General features: G+C 45.3%; 3 protein-coding genes across 4 annotated transcripts; 1 reads left to right on the top strand and 2 right to left on the bottom strand.

The window, feature by feature from the left end:
* The first annotated feature begins 1,087 nt into the window (after nucleotides 1-1,087).
* Nucleotides 1,088-3,390, top strand: LOC135388924 (sex-regulated protein janus-A-like). The gene is made up of 3 exons (XM_064618809.1): nucleotides 1,088-1,388; nucleotides 2,546-2,732; nucleotides 3,086-3,390. Exons 2-3 carry the CDS (start codon nucleotides 2,583-2,585, stop codon nucleotides 3,299-3,301), a joined length of 366 nt encoding a protein of 121 aa, XP_064474879.1. The 5' UTR covers nucleotides 1,088-1,388; nucleotides 2,546-2,582; the 3' UTR covers nucleotides 3,302-3,390.
* On the bottom strand, nucleotides 3,383-7,816 carry LOC135388919 (protein disulfide-isomerase A3-like). Its single transcript, XM_064618800.1, has 10 exons — nucleotides 7,514-7,816; nucleotides 7,121-7,208; nucleotides 6,372-6,495; nucleotides 6,154-6,261; nucleotides 5,937-6,063; nucleotides 5,163-5,409; nucleotides 4,697-4,857; nucleotides 4,389-4,620; nucleotides 4,250-4,326; nucleotides 3,383-3,629 (listed from the first exon to the last, which is right to left on the bottom strand). The coding sequence occupies exons 1-10, from the start codon at nucleotides 7,654-7,656 to the stop codon at nucleotides 3,464-3,466; spliced, it is 1,473 nt and encodes a 490-aa protein (XP_064474870.1). The 5' UTR covers nucleotides 7,657-7,816; the 3' UTR covers nucleotides 3,383-3,463.
* A 4,152-nt stretch (nucleotides 7,817-11,968) lies between these two features.
* LOC135388921 (maspardin-like) lies at nucleotides 11,969-15,570 on the bottom strand. 2 transcript variants are annotated; one of them, XM_064618802.1, is made up of 7 exons: nucleotides 15,310-15,570; nucleotides 15,077-15,183; nucleotides 14,856-15,017; nucleotides 14,564-14,796; nucleotides 12,623-12,731; nucleotides 12,459-12,566; nucleotides 11,969-12,278 (listed from the first exon to the last, which is right to left on the bottom strand). In XM_064618802.1, the coding sequence occupies exons 1-7, from the start codon at nucleotides 15,347-15,349 to the stop codon at nucleotides 12,087-12,089; spliced, it is 951 nt and encodes a 316-aa protein (XP_064474872.1). In that variant the 5' UTR covers nucleotides 15,350-15,570; the 3' UTR covers nucleotides 11,969-12,086. The 2 variants fall into 2 exon arrangements, with proteins under 2 accessions (XP_064474872.1, XP_064474873.1); XM_064618803.1 differs by having other exon boundaries at nucleotides 15,077-15,164; nucleotides 15,251-15,567.
* Between the last annotated feature and the right edge of the window lie 22 nt (nucleotides 15,571-15,592).

Raw genomic sequence — 15,592 nt, 5'->3', positions numbered from 1 at the left:
TGGCCCTCTGACGTAGCAATGAGCGGTGTCGTTTCTGTGCTTTGGTCCCCGTTTTTCGGTTCATTTCCATAGCAAAATTTGATATTTTTATCGGATATTTATTGGATGTATGGACATTTTAACGTACGCGCTCGTTCCGGAGAGAAAGAGAGAGAGAGAGAGAAAAAAAAAAGGCCTTGTCAACGAAGGCTGTCTCTCATTCTGCTATCTCACTTTTGTCCGAAAATCCCAAATTAAAGGGTCAATTAATGGATTTTAGGTAATTATTCAGCTACCAGTTCGAGAGGATATCCGCCTGGCTGTCAACTCCAAAAAAAACGACATCTATGCTGCTTTCATAGTTTTTTTTTTGTATAAAAAACTCAGGCGCAGCAAAAAAAAAAAAAAAAAAAAAAGAAAAGCACTCTGGATATGCTGTATATGTGTTCGGTTACAAATTCGCTCCGTATCTGCTCAGTACTGGCCCGTTAGGTTAGCATAACAGCTGCCCAGAAGATTTTATACGCAAAAAGACAAAACCAAAATGAAAAAAAAAAAAAGAAGAAGAAGGAAGACAAACCTGCGCCTTCTTGCTGGGCACCCGTAGATATTATGGGACGCTGACTACTAGCAAGACGCGGTGGGTCATTGACCTCCCACTTGCTCCGAAAAAAATTATCTCCCCTGTAGTTATTATTCGCCCAGAACAGCACACTGCCGTTCTCACACCACTCTATTAACGTCACACCTATTAAAGTCAGTTCAATCCGATGACGAATGCGCGATCTCTCTTACCACTTGTCTTTCTCCCCGCCGCACACACGCACAAAGAAAAGGCTGTCTCATAAGAGATTCATTTCTTGTCCTCCATCTTTCCTGTCAAGTTGCCCATCACAAACCTGGAAGCGTAGCAGAGACGCGGCGCAGATACAGCGCCGGCTGTGCTCACAAAACTAAACAAACCTGCTGGCACCGCATATAAGTGTATAAGCGCAAAATCTAAATCAAGCGTATAAAAGACAGGCCCCCGGTTGAAATATCGCGCCACGTTCCACATCTGACAGTACACCCGAAAATAGCAGCCCTTGCCCGGCCTGTCCCAATGGCTTCATGGTCCAGCTGAGTCCCAAGAGGTGACGGGTGCGCGTCCGGCGAGCCCGGGGCGAAGGTCATTGTGAGGTAGCCCACAACTCTCCTTACCCAACCCTCGAAATAGAAGCCCTGGACCAGAGCCAAGGGCCTCTCGCCTGCCGTTGTTTCTTTCCAGGAGCATTGTTAAGTTCCAAGGTTGGGAGGGGTAACAGCTGCCGTTTTGGGTGGCCGTTTCGGTTTCGCTTTGCCCTCAGTCGCGGCACGGGTCGTCAGGTGCACAGAGGCTTCGGCTTCAATTGAAAGATAGCTCTAAACAGGTATGTATCTCTACCATGCATCGATACTTGCGTGTAGCGTGCTCAATGAGTTCGCAGTGAAACTGCAGCAGAGCAGCCGTGTGCGCAGACGTGTAAGGCTTATGAACTGTTACTAACGAAAAACGCTTATTTTGTCGACTGCTCAGTGATTAATGAGGCTTGTTGTGATTATAATCTCAGTAACACAGCCGAAGAAGATCGACTTTGTCACCGTGCTGTCGTGCCGTCGAAAAGGAATACTATTTTCATTCTTAAATGGCACTAATACCAAACAAAAGGAGTGCAAGATAAACGTTGTCTGTTTCGGATGCAATCTCTGCTTATTATGTTAAATGCTGTGTTTTGTCACCGCGACGTAACCTGAGTTAGCGACATTGGATCACATCAGACCATCCTCCAAGCATCAGACGAATCCGTTTGTGCTCGATCTCTAGCTCTAGCAAACAAAATACTGGCAACTCTGGCAAAGCCGTATTCGGCTTCTTTCGGCTCGGATTCGGAAACGGGATGCTGGCAGCTGGCAGCTGGCATGTTGGCTTTTGCCACTTTTGTCGCGCGGCAGGCGTCATCATCGCTGCTCCGAGGAACAAGAGGAACATTCGTGGCGATGGCCCAAAGACCGCTGGATAATGTCGAAGATGTGGTGGTGGACGATGGACGCTTCAAATATGTGTTGATCCGTGTTCACGACAAGCAGACGGGCGAAACCAAGGATATTGTCAGAGGATCAGCGGCTGCTGCTTACCACTCCGATGTATACGAACGTGTTCAAAGCGAACTGGAAACCGGTGGTAGTGGACGTTTAGAAACCGAGTGCCTCGGCGGCGGGCGAATCGTGCACGACCCACAGAATCGTCGCATCCAAGTGTTCGGTCACTCTCAAGGATACGGTTTGGCAGATCATAACCGCACATGCGAGATACTGCGTCAGCGCTTCCCGGAATATAACGACATCACTTGGACGAACGAAGGCTACTGAATTCACAACTGCGTGTAATTAGTATCGCAGAAATAAATTCACTTGTCTCGCAGAAACGGTGGGTCGTTACTTACGTCTCTGTATCTTGCATTGCCCGTCGAAAGAACAGTATGCACAATTCTGGAGCTGTTTGTAAAATTTCCTTGAGCAAAAGTATAATTGAGTCTGCCTCACTCAGTTCCAACAGCGTCCGTCAAGCGTCATAGGACAGCAAAATGGCAGCAGAGCTGGAAGGCATCCCACTAGTGAACATCGAGGTAGGAAGAAGCCGCTACATCCTACTCAAGGTCTACAATCCAGCAGACGAGGAAGAGCACAACAAGTATGTTGTACGGGGATCCGCACAAGCTCCGGACCATGCCCACGTAAGCCCCCTACTCGATTTCGATCGTGAAATACACTACTGCATCAAACGCCTGCTGTAGACATGCTAAAAATAGACGTAAATAAGCGTGGGCGTGCCACACATCATAGCATCTTTGAAGTCAAGACCCCCCCATATTTCCTCAGGATTGTATTTATTTAGTCTGAAAATAATCAGTGTATAACCCAAAATTACACGTAGCTCATCTCCCATTTTGTTCACTTGTGGTGCAAGTCAAAGGGGCTGTTGCTACACAGCCACAATCTTTGCTCTCATCACTTGCAATACAATGTTCATAAAGTCTGGCCTAGGCCCCCACTAATGATCACTTTACTGCGCTCAAATATCCAACAGGTTCTAGAAGCTGAAGAAACCCAGCTCAAGAACAAAGGACTCGCCTGCGAGTGCCTTGGTGGAGGCTACATAGTCCACCTCCCGGACACTCAGGAGCTCAAAGTGTACGGAACTTCCCAGAGGTTCGGCCAGGCCGACCACTCGAAGGCCTGCGACATCCTACGCACTCAGTACCCGGACTACAAAAAGCTCACGTGGTCTAACGAAACTCTCTGAACTTTTGACTTTCCACTTCATGATCTGCTCGCACCGCAATTCCCAGTCCACTGCTTCCCAGCCACAATAAAGCTCAATGTGTACAAAGAAGACAATCCCGTTTTTATTTTACACAATGCCCCACAAAATAAAATAACAAAACAACGTATTAAAACGAGCCCCTCAGAGTTCCTCTTTAGACCGCTTAGCACCAGAACGGTCGTAACCTTTGAGTTCACTCGTGGAATGTTTGGCAACGTATGCGACGAAGTCTTTGAGGTCTCTGCCGCCGTCGTAGCGCACTGGATTCTGTTTGTCATCCTTTGGTACCCAGTAGAGAGTGGGGAACCTGGACATCAGTGCAGAAAGTCAAGAACCAAGCATATGCATTCTCAAGTAGAATTGATGAGAGGGAAAAAGTTTTTCGTGAAACTCTGCCAGACAAGTTTGAGTGCAAATAGCCTTGGAGGCCGTACCACTACGGATTAAATAGCCATCCTTCCGAATTAAGGGCATTCCAAACTCCTTTATAGCGAACACCTTTTTAACGAAAATACCACTACAGTAAATTTTATTGCGGTCCTGCTGGAGCTCTATAGGTCCAATAATGGACATCCTTTTTAACGAAAATACCTTTACTGCAAATTTTTTTTGCTGTCCCCTGAGTTTCGTTGTAAAGGAGTTTGTAAATGTTTCGATAGGAGGCCCCTCATAAAACATCATATACCGAGTATTAGTGAGGCAACCCCATACTTTTCTGGGTCCGAGCTTGCCATATTGGCGAAGTGATACTTCTGGCAACATTGCTGTGCTGTGGCAGCAAAACCAATGAACGGCATTCACGATTTGCTGCGCACGGCACTTGCCTGCAATTTTCCCTGACAATTCCCAGTTTATCAGGTTGGTAGACACCCTCTTAAAAATCCAACCATGTATAGTAGGCACATTACAACACCAGACGGCGCTTACCCAGAAACCTCGAAGGGCGGCAACACATCATTCGCTGTGGCATCCATCTTGACAATGTCAACCTCCTCACCAGCAAGCTAAAGAGAGGTGTACAGGTTAATCCCCCATGCTTCGTACAAACGCATGCACGACATTGTACCTCCTTTCCGAGCTCCTCGTACGTGGGTGCCAGTTTCTTGCAGTGTCCACACCAGGGGGCATAGAACTCAACCAGGGCATCGCGCCCACTATCCATGACCAGCTCCTGGAAGTTTTCGGCAACAGCCACCTTGACGGGGCCATCGTTGGATTCTGGGACGGGCTCGGACTTGAGGTGAGCCTTCAGTTTGCCCTCGAAGAAGTCTTCCAGGAACTTCGAGAAGTTTTCGACACTGAAACAGGGCCATTCAGAAATGTGACATACCATGCATGAAGCGCTGAAAAGAGGGGAAGAAACACTAGAGATACCTGAAGTCGTCACTCATACGGAACTTCTCTCCCTTGGCATTGCGGAGGGCCACTGCAGGCTTGCCAGCTTTGCTGGAAACACCAAACTCGTCCATCTCGGCTGCAAAGCTGTCCTTGTTGCTGACAGCAAAGTTGAGTTTTCCCTTGTAGTTCTGAGCAACCTGTACAACAAAACCATTGTGGACACTTAGGAAACGAGCTCCAAAGGGGTGTCCACTATACCAGGGGTTCTTGAACTGCGTGAGCTCAAAGAACCCCTGCACATTTGTTGGCATTGGGAGGAAACAATGTACTCTTAATTAATGAACACAATGGATGGTTCTGCACACATTGATGCCACCATTGGCTAAAAACCTCACTGAAAACAATACATTGTACGTCCTTTCCACGGAGCACGATCCTGCTTGACTGGTCCCTAGATCTCCCCACCCCCCACTATACTAAATGAGAACGACCTTGAGGATACCTTGAGTATGCGGTTCCTCCAATAATTGGTGCCCTTGGGGTTCTTCACATAGTCAACGTCATAGTAGGCAACCAGCAGAGGGGTCTTGAACTGTTGGTGGTTGTCCTGGGTACGGTGGCCTACCAGACCGTGGTAGTTGTCTTCGACAAACTTCTCCAGCTCACTTCGGGAGACTTCGCCATCGTACACAAGCTGGCTCTCTTCAAACTTGTTGCTCAGCAGACCGGGACGGAACAGGACGACCTTGCTGCATAAAAAAAAAAAAGGTGATAGAATGGTGAGAGTGGTTTTGTCACAGCATTAGGAATGATCCCCATGTTTTCTTTAAGTTTTTTTAAATCAAGGGAGCACAAATCAGGTTGTATTTCAGGAGCTGTAAAGTAAGGGCAAAACTGAGAAACAGACTTTTGGTGAGAAAAATCACTGAGTCAGATTACCCCGAGGTGCCATGGGGGTTTGTGCTGATTTCTTTAATAGCCTAAATGATGATGCGAATGAGGGGAAGAAGATGGGTTTCACCTGGTTTAATTCTGGAAGAAAACCCTAGTTATGAAGCAACATAACAGATAGTACTGATTAAAAATTTTAAAAATTAAAAAATTCCCCAAGTACAGCTCATCAGCCTAGGCTAAAAAACAGCAGGCTGGCAAAAAAAAGATAGTCAGATTGGGATACATTGCCATTTCACACGTGCACAGGATCACTGAACCACCAAACAGGTGGCCACCATCCGTGAAACAAGTCAGCACAGGTGGCCGGGAGGGCTTAACTTACTCTGTGTAGCCATATTTGCTGTGAACATCACCGACGAACGAGTGCGCAAATGCTGCAGCTTCTCTCTGCTTGTCGGCTAACTTCAAGAACTCCTCCTTCAGCTTAGAGGCCTTATCAGCAAAGAAACCTACGATAGATTACTGCCATTGTTACACATGCATGGCACACACAGCTTTCAAAGGACAGTTACAGACATAGCTTTCTTTTTTTTGCTTACCGACTACAACCACCTGGTCCTTCGACACAAGCTTCTCGAGCTCCTCAACAGAGGACACTTCCTTGGAGCTTGGACCAACTTGAGATTTCATGTGCTTGATGATGCCATCTGAAATCATGCATCCAATTTAGTAAGGGCCCACAAACTCTGCAGGAATAGCGGTACAAGGGCCACACTTTACAGTTCAGCCCAGCAACCATACAGTAACATGCACTCACTGGCCTCTCGGGGACCGCTGTATTCCGCGGAAAACTCTCCCTGCTTGAAGATCTTGAGTGTTGGGTAGCCACTGACTCCAAACTTGGAGCATGTGTCTTTGCCACTGTCTGACGTACAATCGACCTAAGTAAATTGAAAAAAAAAGTTCAGCGCAACCCAGATGCTGGCTTCAATTAAGAGCTTGCACAGGTGTGGCAGGTGTGAAATGTCAGCCACCACCTGCAAGTAGGGGACTCCATTAGCAACGGCAGTCCAACAATAACCAAACACGTGTGATGAAAGCAGACCGGTGGTTTATGCAGGATCCAAGAATGGGGTGGTAAAAAAAAAAAAGCGGGGGAGGGGTTTTCATGATGCAATTATAGACCTTACAGATTATGTATCATTACCAACATGTGTGTAAAGCTGAAATAGTAAAGGTACCCTCATAGCCATAGGTGCACAGGAAAGAAAGGGAGTAAGGAAAGGGAGTAAGGGTGTTCACCAATATTTGGGGTGTGTAGGGACGGGTGGGGGTCTGGATAGTCAGCAGATGCAGCTCCCAGCCAGGTATTTGCTTGGGATGTTCATCCACCCAGGAGTGGGTGGCACCTATATTTGCTGGCTTTTCTGGCATTGTTGGCCTTTTGCTGATATTTGGGGGTGAAATTGGGACATTATTTTTTATACTTATAGGAATGTCTAACGATTTTAACAACCTTTATGGTTGCAAACGGAAGGACATTATAAAACCGTCGGAATAACTTGCCTTGGCCAGAGGCACTGGAGGATCGTGAGACTTCAAACTTGTTGCTGCCTTCTCGTATTCTGGAGCCAACCTTTTACAATGTCCGCACCTGTTGAATAAACAGATGGCTCAGAAGAGATTTCATGAAGCACCGACCACTGAGCCGGCTATCTTGCACCACGTTGCAAGTTTACCACGCTTCAGCCATTCAACAGGTGAACAGTATTGTTAACACTGAAACACTTGTCCCAGAAGCAGGAAAACGGCTTGGACCACTCCCTCTCGAAAAATTTAATGTGACGTATACCACTAATGCCGGAAAGCCTAAAAAGCCGTACCAGCTAGCCGGCATACTTCAGATATTCTCACAACAGAGCGTTGTTCAGTTTTTGAGGAAGTGAAAAATTAACTTACCATGGGGCGAAGAACTCAACCAAGAGAGTGTCGTGTTCTTTTACTCTGTCTTCGAAGTCAGAGCCCGAATAATCGAGTACGTCGCTCGAAGAAACGAGCGAGACCCCAAAGATTGCAAAAAGAGGCAATAACCTAAGCAACATCGTGACAAGACGGACAACAACGGCACTGCTTGATAGGGGAAGTTCTTTCAGTTAAGTAGCCGGCAACGCGGCGTTGTTCAACGAAACAACGTGGCCAAACCCGAGCGGATGATACTCCAAAAAGTCTACCACCGCGACGCCAGCGGCTGCGTTGGCCAACGTTCATTGGTCGCTTGCACTGATCTCTATGTATAAAGGCTGGATGGCGCATGGGAGAGGGGCTCGCGGGGGAGAGGCGTGCATTCGGGCCGCCATGTTGGGAGGCCCTAAAGCGCAGTGTGCGCCCATAGAAAACAATGGGAGGCAACGGAGATTGTGAGTATTTATAGCGCTGCAGGCGTTGATCGTTGCTTGTCATCACACAATTTTGTAAGGTGCCAGTATACTGATGTATCCTAACAGTGTTTCACAGGTGTCCTGCCGTTCGATTCTTAATTACGTTATGTTTTGCATTCCGAAACTAGACCGTCACAGCAGTGCAGCGCTGGGGATTGTACTACAGTACGTTTCCCAGCCAATATTTCAACAAGAAACGATGTGAGATTAACAACCACCATGTATGTAATATCTCGTGCTGCGTTCTGGACAAAAATTGTTCCATAAAGAACGGTCCGGGAAAGGATATACTCGCATGGCAGAAAGAGATCGTTCTGTAGAATCACAGCCGTTGTTTTAGCCGTGTATCGGTTTCGTATGATTTATATCAAGCACCGCCGCAGAAAGTGTCTTTTAGTGAACGACTGCGGTGCTTTGCCTCGCAAATATGGACACACCGAAGCAGCCCAAATACGTTGTGAGCGTGATTTAATTGCTTTACGCAATTAGAACACGCTCGTTAGGACAGTTAATGAGGTAGTGATGTAAGCTTAATCAATTAAGTTACTTAAAAGTGGTAACACCTCCTTGAGACACAAGATTTACCTCTTTTTGAAGTACAGCCCTTCTATGTTTGTTTGTTTCTTCCTTCATTTGTTCTGATTATTTGCAGGCGCGGTTGTGCCAAACTGAATTCCTTCTCGAGTACTCTCATGCTTTTGCTGAATACAACTGCAGCGTGAGCAAAGCTGCTTAGGAACGGGGCCTGCTACCCAGTGCTGACTTTGTCATGCTTGTTATGTGGAGCACGTTCGAAAAAATGCAGCTGCACATCTGAAACTCCAATGAGTATCATCGTCATCTAAAAGAGAGCGCCGTAGCACCGTTGTGAGACCAGACACGCTTTCTGAATATCTTCTACGGCACCTTCCGCAGTTTGCACAATTTTGTTCAGCATCGAAGTCTCTCATAGGAACCACTTTGCATTAACTGTGACTCCCATCTTACATTTTGATGTGCAAGGGCCTTCTTGCACTACACACGTATGGTCTGCAACAGGATAATTGCAGCAGGACGATTTGGAGCTTGAAACAGTTGTGATTTTGTCATTTTGGCCCTCGTGTACACCGTCTGTGAAACGTAAACAAAAAAAAATCTAACACGATATGCTTTTGTAAAGAAGGTCACTGATGGTGAGTAAAGAGAATATACAAGTTCAAGTTTATTCAATATTTTATATTATTCATTATATTATTCAACGTCTTATGTCAAGTTTATACAACATCAAGTTTATTCAAGTTATTTCTTGCACTTATGCGTTTCAGGATACAATGAACGTCCAGGGAGGTCACAAAAGACTACATTTATTGTTTTATGACCTTGCTACAATGACAATATATATTTTAGGAATGACAATGGACAGGTACTCTCTCTAAATTTGTAGCACTCAATTTTAGGTTAGAATGAGCAATGAATAGCAACTTCCCTCCTGGTATTTTCTTATATATGATGAATTTTGAATTTAATGTGATCAAATATGTGTTAATATAATAATATATATAAGAATATAATATGTGATAAATGAATGTGATCAACAGTAGATGTAAACAACACCAGTAGCCAGAGAAGTGCATTCTCAAGAAATAATTTTCTTCTTATAGCATATATGTGCATGCCTATTAACTGAAACAATTATCACGGTTCTCACGGTTTTAATTTCTGAGAGTGTACTGTAGAGACGGCTTAGATCTACAACAGTTAATACAAGGTATTATATACTGTGAATCCCATGTTAAAAATTCCATGTGACACATACTTTTTGGAGGTGCTGTGGTAATCAAAGTTTGTGGGCATTATGCAGGTTCTGCACCCATTTCTTGAGTATGTCAAGGCAGCTGTGAAGTAACCTGCATTGATGATGATTATTCCAATTTTTATGGTGCATCGACAACAAAGGAAATAATACATCAGAACATTGGTTTGGGTGCAACCAGTTAAAAATGAATATGTTGTTTAATAAATGCATTGGACAAATGTTAAAACATCAGTTTAAAACATGGTTTACAATCCCTGTATCTCCTAAAAATTAAAAAGAAAACTATTCTAAAAAGAATATGGGGAACTCTTCTAAAAAGAATTATAATTATTATATTGTTGGGTGAAGGAGCCTAAAGTGTAAGGTGTGTTTCTGATGTGAACATGTAAGAAAATATGCAAAACTGAGAGAGGCTAACCACAGTGCGTGCACTGAGGTTGTTCCTTCCTGTAAAGTAGAAACCAGTGGATGAGGAACGTGATACTTACCTGTACACCCAGCCGTATCACACTACACAGATTATTCACTGGGTAGCCCTCATGACGAAACCTGTATTGAGAGACCACCCTTAAAAACTGCTTCAAATAGCACGACACGCTACAAATTATTACTATCGTAACAAGCTGGCGATACAGCTCAGACAAAGGCGTTATTCAAGTCGCGCCACACCACCGTTACGTAGGATTCTTTGTCACAAATCAAACCAAGGCACAAAACAATACAAATACATGAAAAAAGGTGACAATCGTGGTCTCATTATGACGTAATACCGAACTTGTGCGCGAAGGTAATTCAAAGAAATGAATGTGGCACTTGCTTCCGCAGAGAACAGCGTGTACCATGCTAGCAATGCATGCAAAAAAGCGCTCGAGTGCTCGCACATATATTGATGACAACACTACCTGTGTAGTGTAACGTGTTCTTTCAAGCATATTATGCACTCAAACTGTATTTGCCGCCGGATAAAATGCAAGTGTGCTCGATTGAACGTCGGAAGAGCGATCAAGCAACCTGCATCCAGTGCTCGTTTTGGGCAAAAAAACACTTCATAATGGTCAACTAAATATACAGAATGAACGCCTATTTATTCCTCGATAAAGAGTGACTCACCTGTATAAATTTAGGCCCTGTAACCTTGCCAGTACGGTTGGTACGACCGTAATTGCAAGAAGTTGCCATGATCGCTGCGGCGACTGTTGTGAGCACCGTAAGATGGCGGCCGGTTTCTTCACGCTCGCGCTCCCTATCCGCGATCCAGCCTTTTACAATCGAGATCAGTGGTCGCTTGTGGTGCAATGACAGCAGAAGCACTGTTTTGATTGGTCAACGTGCTTGTATACGTGAAGTACACCGCCGTGCATGCAATAACGATGCATGAAACGTGCACGCCACGTAAAGTATATGCTTATTCTGCGAAAATTAAATTTTCGAAAGGATATAGCGTGGAGTGCTTTATCACGAGAGCTTGGTTTTGTGGAAACACACACCAAAATGCGAAATTTAAACGTAACTCGATGCCTAGGCGGAGGCGCGTAAAATAACTTCAAATGATGGAATAATTTATTTTATTTACATTTTCAAGAAACGCTCGTGATCTGCTCACTTAATGATGGCAAAGTTAGGGCATAATTTTAATGGAAACTGGCGTAGTTACATCGGTTACATGTCACGGATTCTCCAGAAAAACAAAACTCGTGTGTCGCCATCTATGATAAGGGCATGCGAGAAAGTGTGGCATCTGTATATGCGGTCGCGGGGGTCGCGGAATACTCGCGTAGTACGAAATATACCACTAAAGAACGCACGTGCAGTGTAAAACGGGTATTTCACTAAATATACACCTTAGGAAACAAACATGTTCGCCATCCTGAACAGCCTACGTCTCACCGTCAACTGCTGCGTGGACGTCGCGTAAGATTTTGCGTGTGCTCGATTCTTCTTACATTTCTTACAACCCAACCTTATTTTTCAGACGGTGGACGCAGCAACAACAACAAGTAAGGGGCCTGATGCGTCGCTTCTTTCCAAGGCCTAGCGAGTATAAGCGGATCTCGAGGCACGGTCTGAAGGCACGTCTGTCCACTCCCGGGGGAAAGAGGGTCTTGTACCGGCGAATCCTCAAAGGAAGACACGTTCTTGCACACTGAATAGCAATGTAAACGAGATGCGCAGACCCTTAAAAATATGCATAAATCTTTATTACATAACCCATGTGCTGGCGTAAGCTCATACAAATTACACTCAAACATTGCAGATCAACTTTTTCACTAAAGTGTGTCCGTCCGAGGAACAATCACGTTCACGTTTCCCGCGCAGCTTGTTGACTTCCTTCAAATTGTCGCAGATGGACTTGCAAGTGTACTGCTACTTCATCACTTCTACTCAGGAAGGGAAAATTTCCACCCTTCTTCAGGTGTGCTCTTCTTGACTGTGGATATAGCTTGTAAAGGTCCTCTTTAACGCGTAGACTTAAGGCACTGTCGTCAAACACCTTTGATAAGTCAAAAGAAAAAGAATGAGAAGTTGCAAATGGAAAGAAATTCCAGTGTGTTTTCTTCCAAGCTTTTTGTGACAATTTTAGAGCAACAGATTAATTTTGTATACCAAAATTTACTGTAAAGGTACAGCAAGCAAAATTGTATTGGCCTAAAAAAATGGCTATGCCACTTACATCGATAATTGTGATAGGTATTCCTTCCAGTTTGTGGGGCTCCACATACGCATTCATACAGTTGAGGGTGAGCCGCGAGGCCAGCTCGGACTGAGACAAGCTTTCTAACTGCGAAGAAAATGCAGCGTTGTGGTTGACTACAGTCTCTCATCCCTCCTGTTCACCTTTTCAACCATGAAATCTACAGCCTCCGCGATGTCTGTGTCTGTAGGCGTAGGGTCGTAGCTGCCCATCACCATCCTCTTGAGCATTACAGCAGGGCACAACCAAAAGCTAGAAACAAAGGGGGAGATGCAAGAACATTTGGCTGGTTGAAATACAGAGCAAGCGTTTGGGCTGGTTGGTTCATATTGAATTAAAAACAATTAAAAACCCCCAGTGCTGGGTAGGACAAGGACAGAGGATAAAAGGACAAGGACCGGCACTGAACTGCAACGAAGTGAAGTTTATTTTTCGAGCAAACCAGAGAGTGAGAGGGGTGTCACTGGTTTGCTTGAAAAATAAACTTCACTTGGTTGCAGTTCAGTCCCGGTCCTTGTCCTTTTATCCTCTGTCCTTGTCCTACCCAGCACTGGGGGTTTTTAATTGCTTTTAATTCAATTGAAATACAGCATCTGGGATATGTACTGACTTGGACTGATAACAAGCCAAACAAATGGCGCAGTCAAGACTTTCACGCGTATGTGAATGGTGCAGGACAAGTGTGACATCCATGACCAAGGACATCAGCCAAGGACATGATCAAGAGCATTTGGCACGGGTGGAATTAATATTTTCTCTTTCACACGTTATCCACTCTCCCATGTAATAGGGAATCTCACGCCACATCTGCTCAGCAGGGTTCTTTTTCTAATGCAATGATTTTCAGTGATGAGGGGTGCATGTTATGCATGTCTGTGAAACATCCCGAGGTTTTGCACAGGGCAAGGTTGCTTCCAAGTAGGGTTTCTCGTTTTCAGTAATTGTACTGATATCGCAGGTTTTGCAAGGCACAACGATAAGTGAAAAACATTACTTATCCAGAAGTTCTACCAGGAACACAGAAGTCCTAATTCAATTTAACTGAAAGCAATTAAAAATCATAGCACTTTTGTTTTGCGTCCATTTTTACTATGTTACGGGATGCCTTGGACTGTATAATCTCAGAGAACCGGAGACCGTATAATGTGAAAAGCCCGAGACTGGGCACAACTAGGGACAGGACAAACACACAGTCCGAGTTGCGTGTTTGTCCTGTCCCTCTAGTTGTGGCCAGTCTCAAGTTTTTCACATTATTGAGTTTGTCCACCAACTGGTCATACTCTCGGAGGCCTTACTTACACCACACCATACAGAAGAAAAATAGAGTCGACATTGCATATATAGGGCCCTGTGTTTCAGGGTAAAACCTGTTTTTACTACCCGGTTTGCATCATCATCACTTAGGGTAAAAAAAAAAAAAAAAAACCCAAAATGCAAAAGGGGGAGTGCCAATTCAGCCATCAATACTGGCACTGGAAAAGCGGAGAAGGAGATTAAGTGGGCATTCAGCACAGCTGTCCCATATTTTGTGTTAATCTAAAATGTGAGGAGCACTTTTCAAAAATTTTTCCACCCGAAAATTACTTTTCCATCCGATATCACCCGATTTTACCCCGTTTTAGGCTCCTGAAATAAAACCAGACTTTTAACCCCCCCCCCCCCCCCCTGATTAAAAAAACAAACATAAAACCTGAAAACACAGGGCCGTACACATAAACAGCATTCATGACAGTTCAGGGATATTCACTCGAGTGCTGAACAGGTCTTGTCATCACTGGCATGCATCATCACGCATACTTGAAGCATGGACCTTTTTCACAACGGCTTATGCGCATGTGCATGACCTTGAGGCGCCAGAGGGGGTTATCTCAGTCTTCATTAGATGGTGCAGTATGGGGACGACAGAAGTGGGGAGACCGCACGAACAGCGCGAGCTCGTCGGTCCCACTCCGGACCGGTTTTGGTCCTTCGTGCTACCCACACAGATTTGTTTTGATGTGCTCCGAGCGTGGTTCGCTGGAGAGACGCTAGGATACGACGCATATGTGAAAAAGGTCCGTTTCTACAACAAGCTAGATGCTCACAGGACTGCTGTATCCGTGTAGTTGAATATCGAGGTGTCCGAAAAGCTGTTGCATAGCACTAGTGAACAGACACGTTGCGGACATCCAGGCGCTGTCGACTCTGCAAACTTTTGGGCTAGAAATCCTCCTAGAGATGCACCGAGAATGTGCACCTGGTCCAAACACAGATGGTCCAGGAACTTTCGGAAGCCTACCACCCACTCGCGGAGGGTCCAGTAAACCGGGTACTCGACCTGGAAGTTCACGATTTTAGCGCAATTATCCACCAGCTGATAGCCTCGAATTAGCTCACCGACATCACTCTGTAACCCCTTGCTGAGAGCACCATGATTTGACGGAAGAAGACGTCCGCAGTGCCGCTTATCGGTGGAAGACAGATTAGGGGACATGTCACGCTTCTTGGACCATAGTCATAATAAGTCCAAACTTGAGAAGGGTTGTCATCTACAATCACCTGTGTGAGTACGCAACTGCTTCAAATATATATAGGCTGGGTGAAATTCAGCAACGTACCCTTCTTTGTGGCACCGTCTCACGAAAACTTCGGTATTCCGGTGACTGTGCAATGTCACTTGCTGGCTTGCTACCGAGAAGTTGCAACCTGCAAGGATACGCGAGAACTACTGCTGTCAGGCAAACTCGGACGTACGCAGCTGCCGATGCATGGCAGCAGATAAAGCAACTTACATGCGAGCCATGGTGTCGTGTGACAAAAGTATTATGTCAACACGCTGGGCTTTACTCACGTGAGGATGGCACGCGAGAGTGGTAAACACACCATAGCATACCGGGGTCTTCAAAATACACTAGGCCCTGACTGCGAGGAACTGCGAACACACGGAGACAGAACTTATATAGCGTGCGACGAAGTACTGTCGTTCTGTTGTTTCTGATCCACTTTCGCGCAAAGAGGCGCTGTTTCCATCACACAGCGCGTCACGAACATTAGAGTCATAACACGAACAAAGATCTGATAACGTTCATATAATCGGATCAAAGGTTGCTTGTCGGCTGCTGGTGGCTGGGTTT

The sequence above is a fragment of the Ornithodoros turicata genome, chromosome 3 (genome assembly GCF_037126465.1).
Source record: "Ornithodoros turicata isolate Travis chromosome 3, ASM3712646v1, whole genome shotgun sequence".
Lineage (NCBI taxonomy): Eukaryota > Metazoa > Arthropoda > Arachnida > Ixodida > Argasidae > Ornithodoros > Ornithodoros turicata.
The sequence above is the reverse complement of the archived record's forward strand: the minus strand, read 5'-3'. Positions and strand labels throughout refer to the sequence as shown.

Bases quoted from the DNA above. Each gene is read 5' to 3' on its own strand.
- LOC135388921 (XM_064618802.1), bottom strand. From the start codon at position 15,349: ATGCTATGGTGTGTTTACCACTCTCGCGTGCCATCCTCAC. The intron at 15,184-15,309 runs GTGAGTAAAGCC...TGACAGCAGTAG, and splicing joins CTCTCGCGTGCCATCCTCAC to TTCTCGCGTATCCTTGCAGG. The intron at 14,797-14,855 runs GTGAGCTAATTC...GTGAACTTCCAG, and splicing joins GGGGTTACAGAGTGATGTCG to GTCGAGTACCCGGTTTACTG.
- LOC135388919 (XM_064618800.1), bottom strand. From the start codon at position 7,656: ATGTTGCTTAGGTTATTGCCTCTTTTTGCAATCTTTGGGGTCTCGCTC. The intron at 4,327-4,388 runs GTACAATGTCGT...ACCTCTCTTTAG, and splicing joins ACGAGGAGCTCGGAAAGGAG to CTTGCTGGTGAGGAGGTTGA. The intron at 3,630-4,249 runs GTAAGCGCCGTC...ACTGATGTCCAG, and splicing joins CCGCCCTTCGAGGTTTCTGG to GTTCCCCACTCTCTACTGGG.
- LOC135388924 (XM_064618809.1), top strand. From the start codon at position 2,583: ATGGCAGCAGAGCTGGAAGGCATCCCACTAGTGAACATCGAGGTAGGA. The intron at 2,733-3,085 runs GTAAGCCCCCTA...AATATCCAACAG, and splicing joins AAGCTCCGGACCATGCCCAC to GTTCTAGAAGCTGAAGAAAC.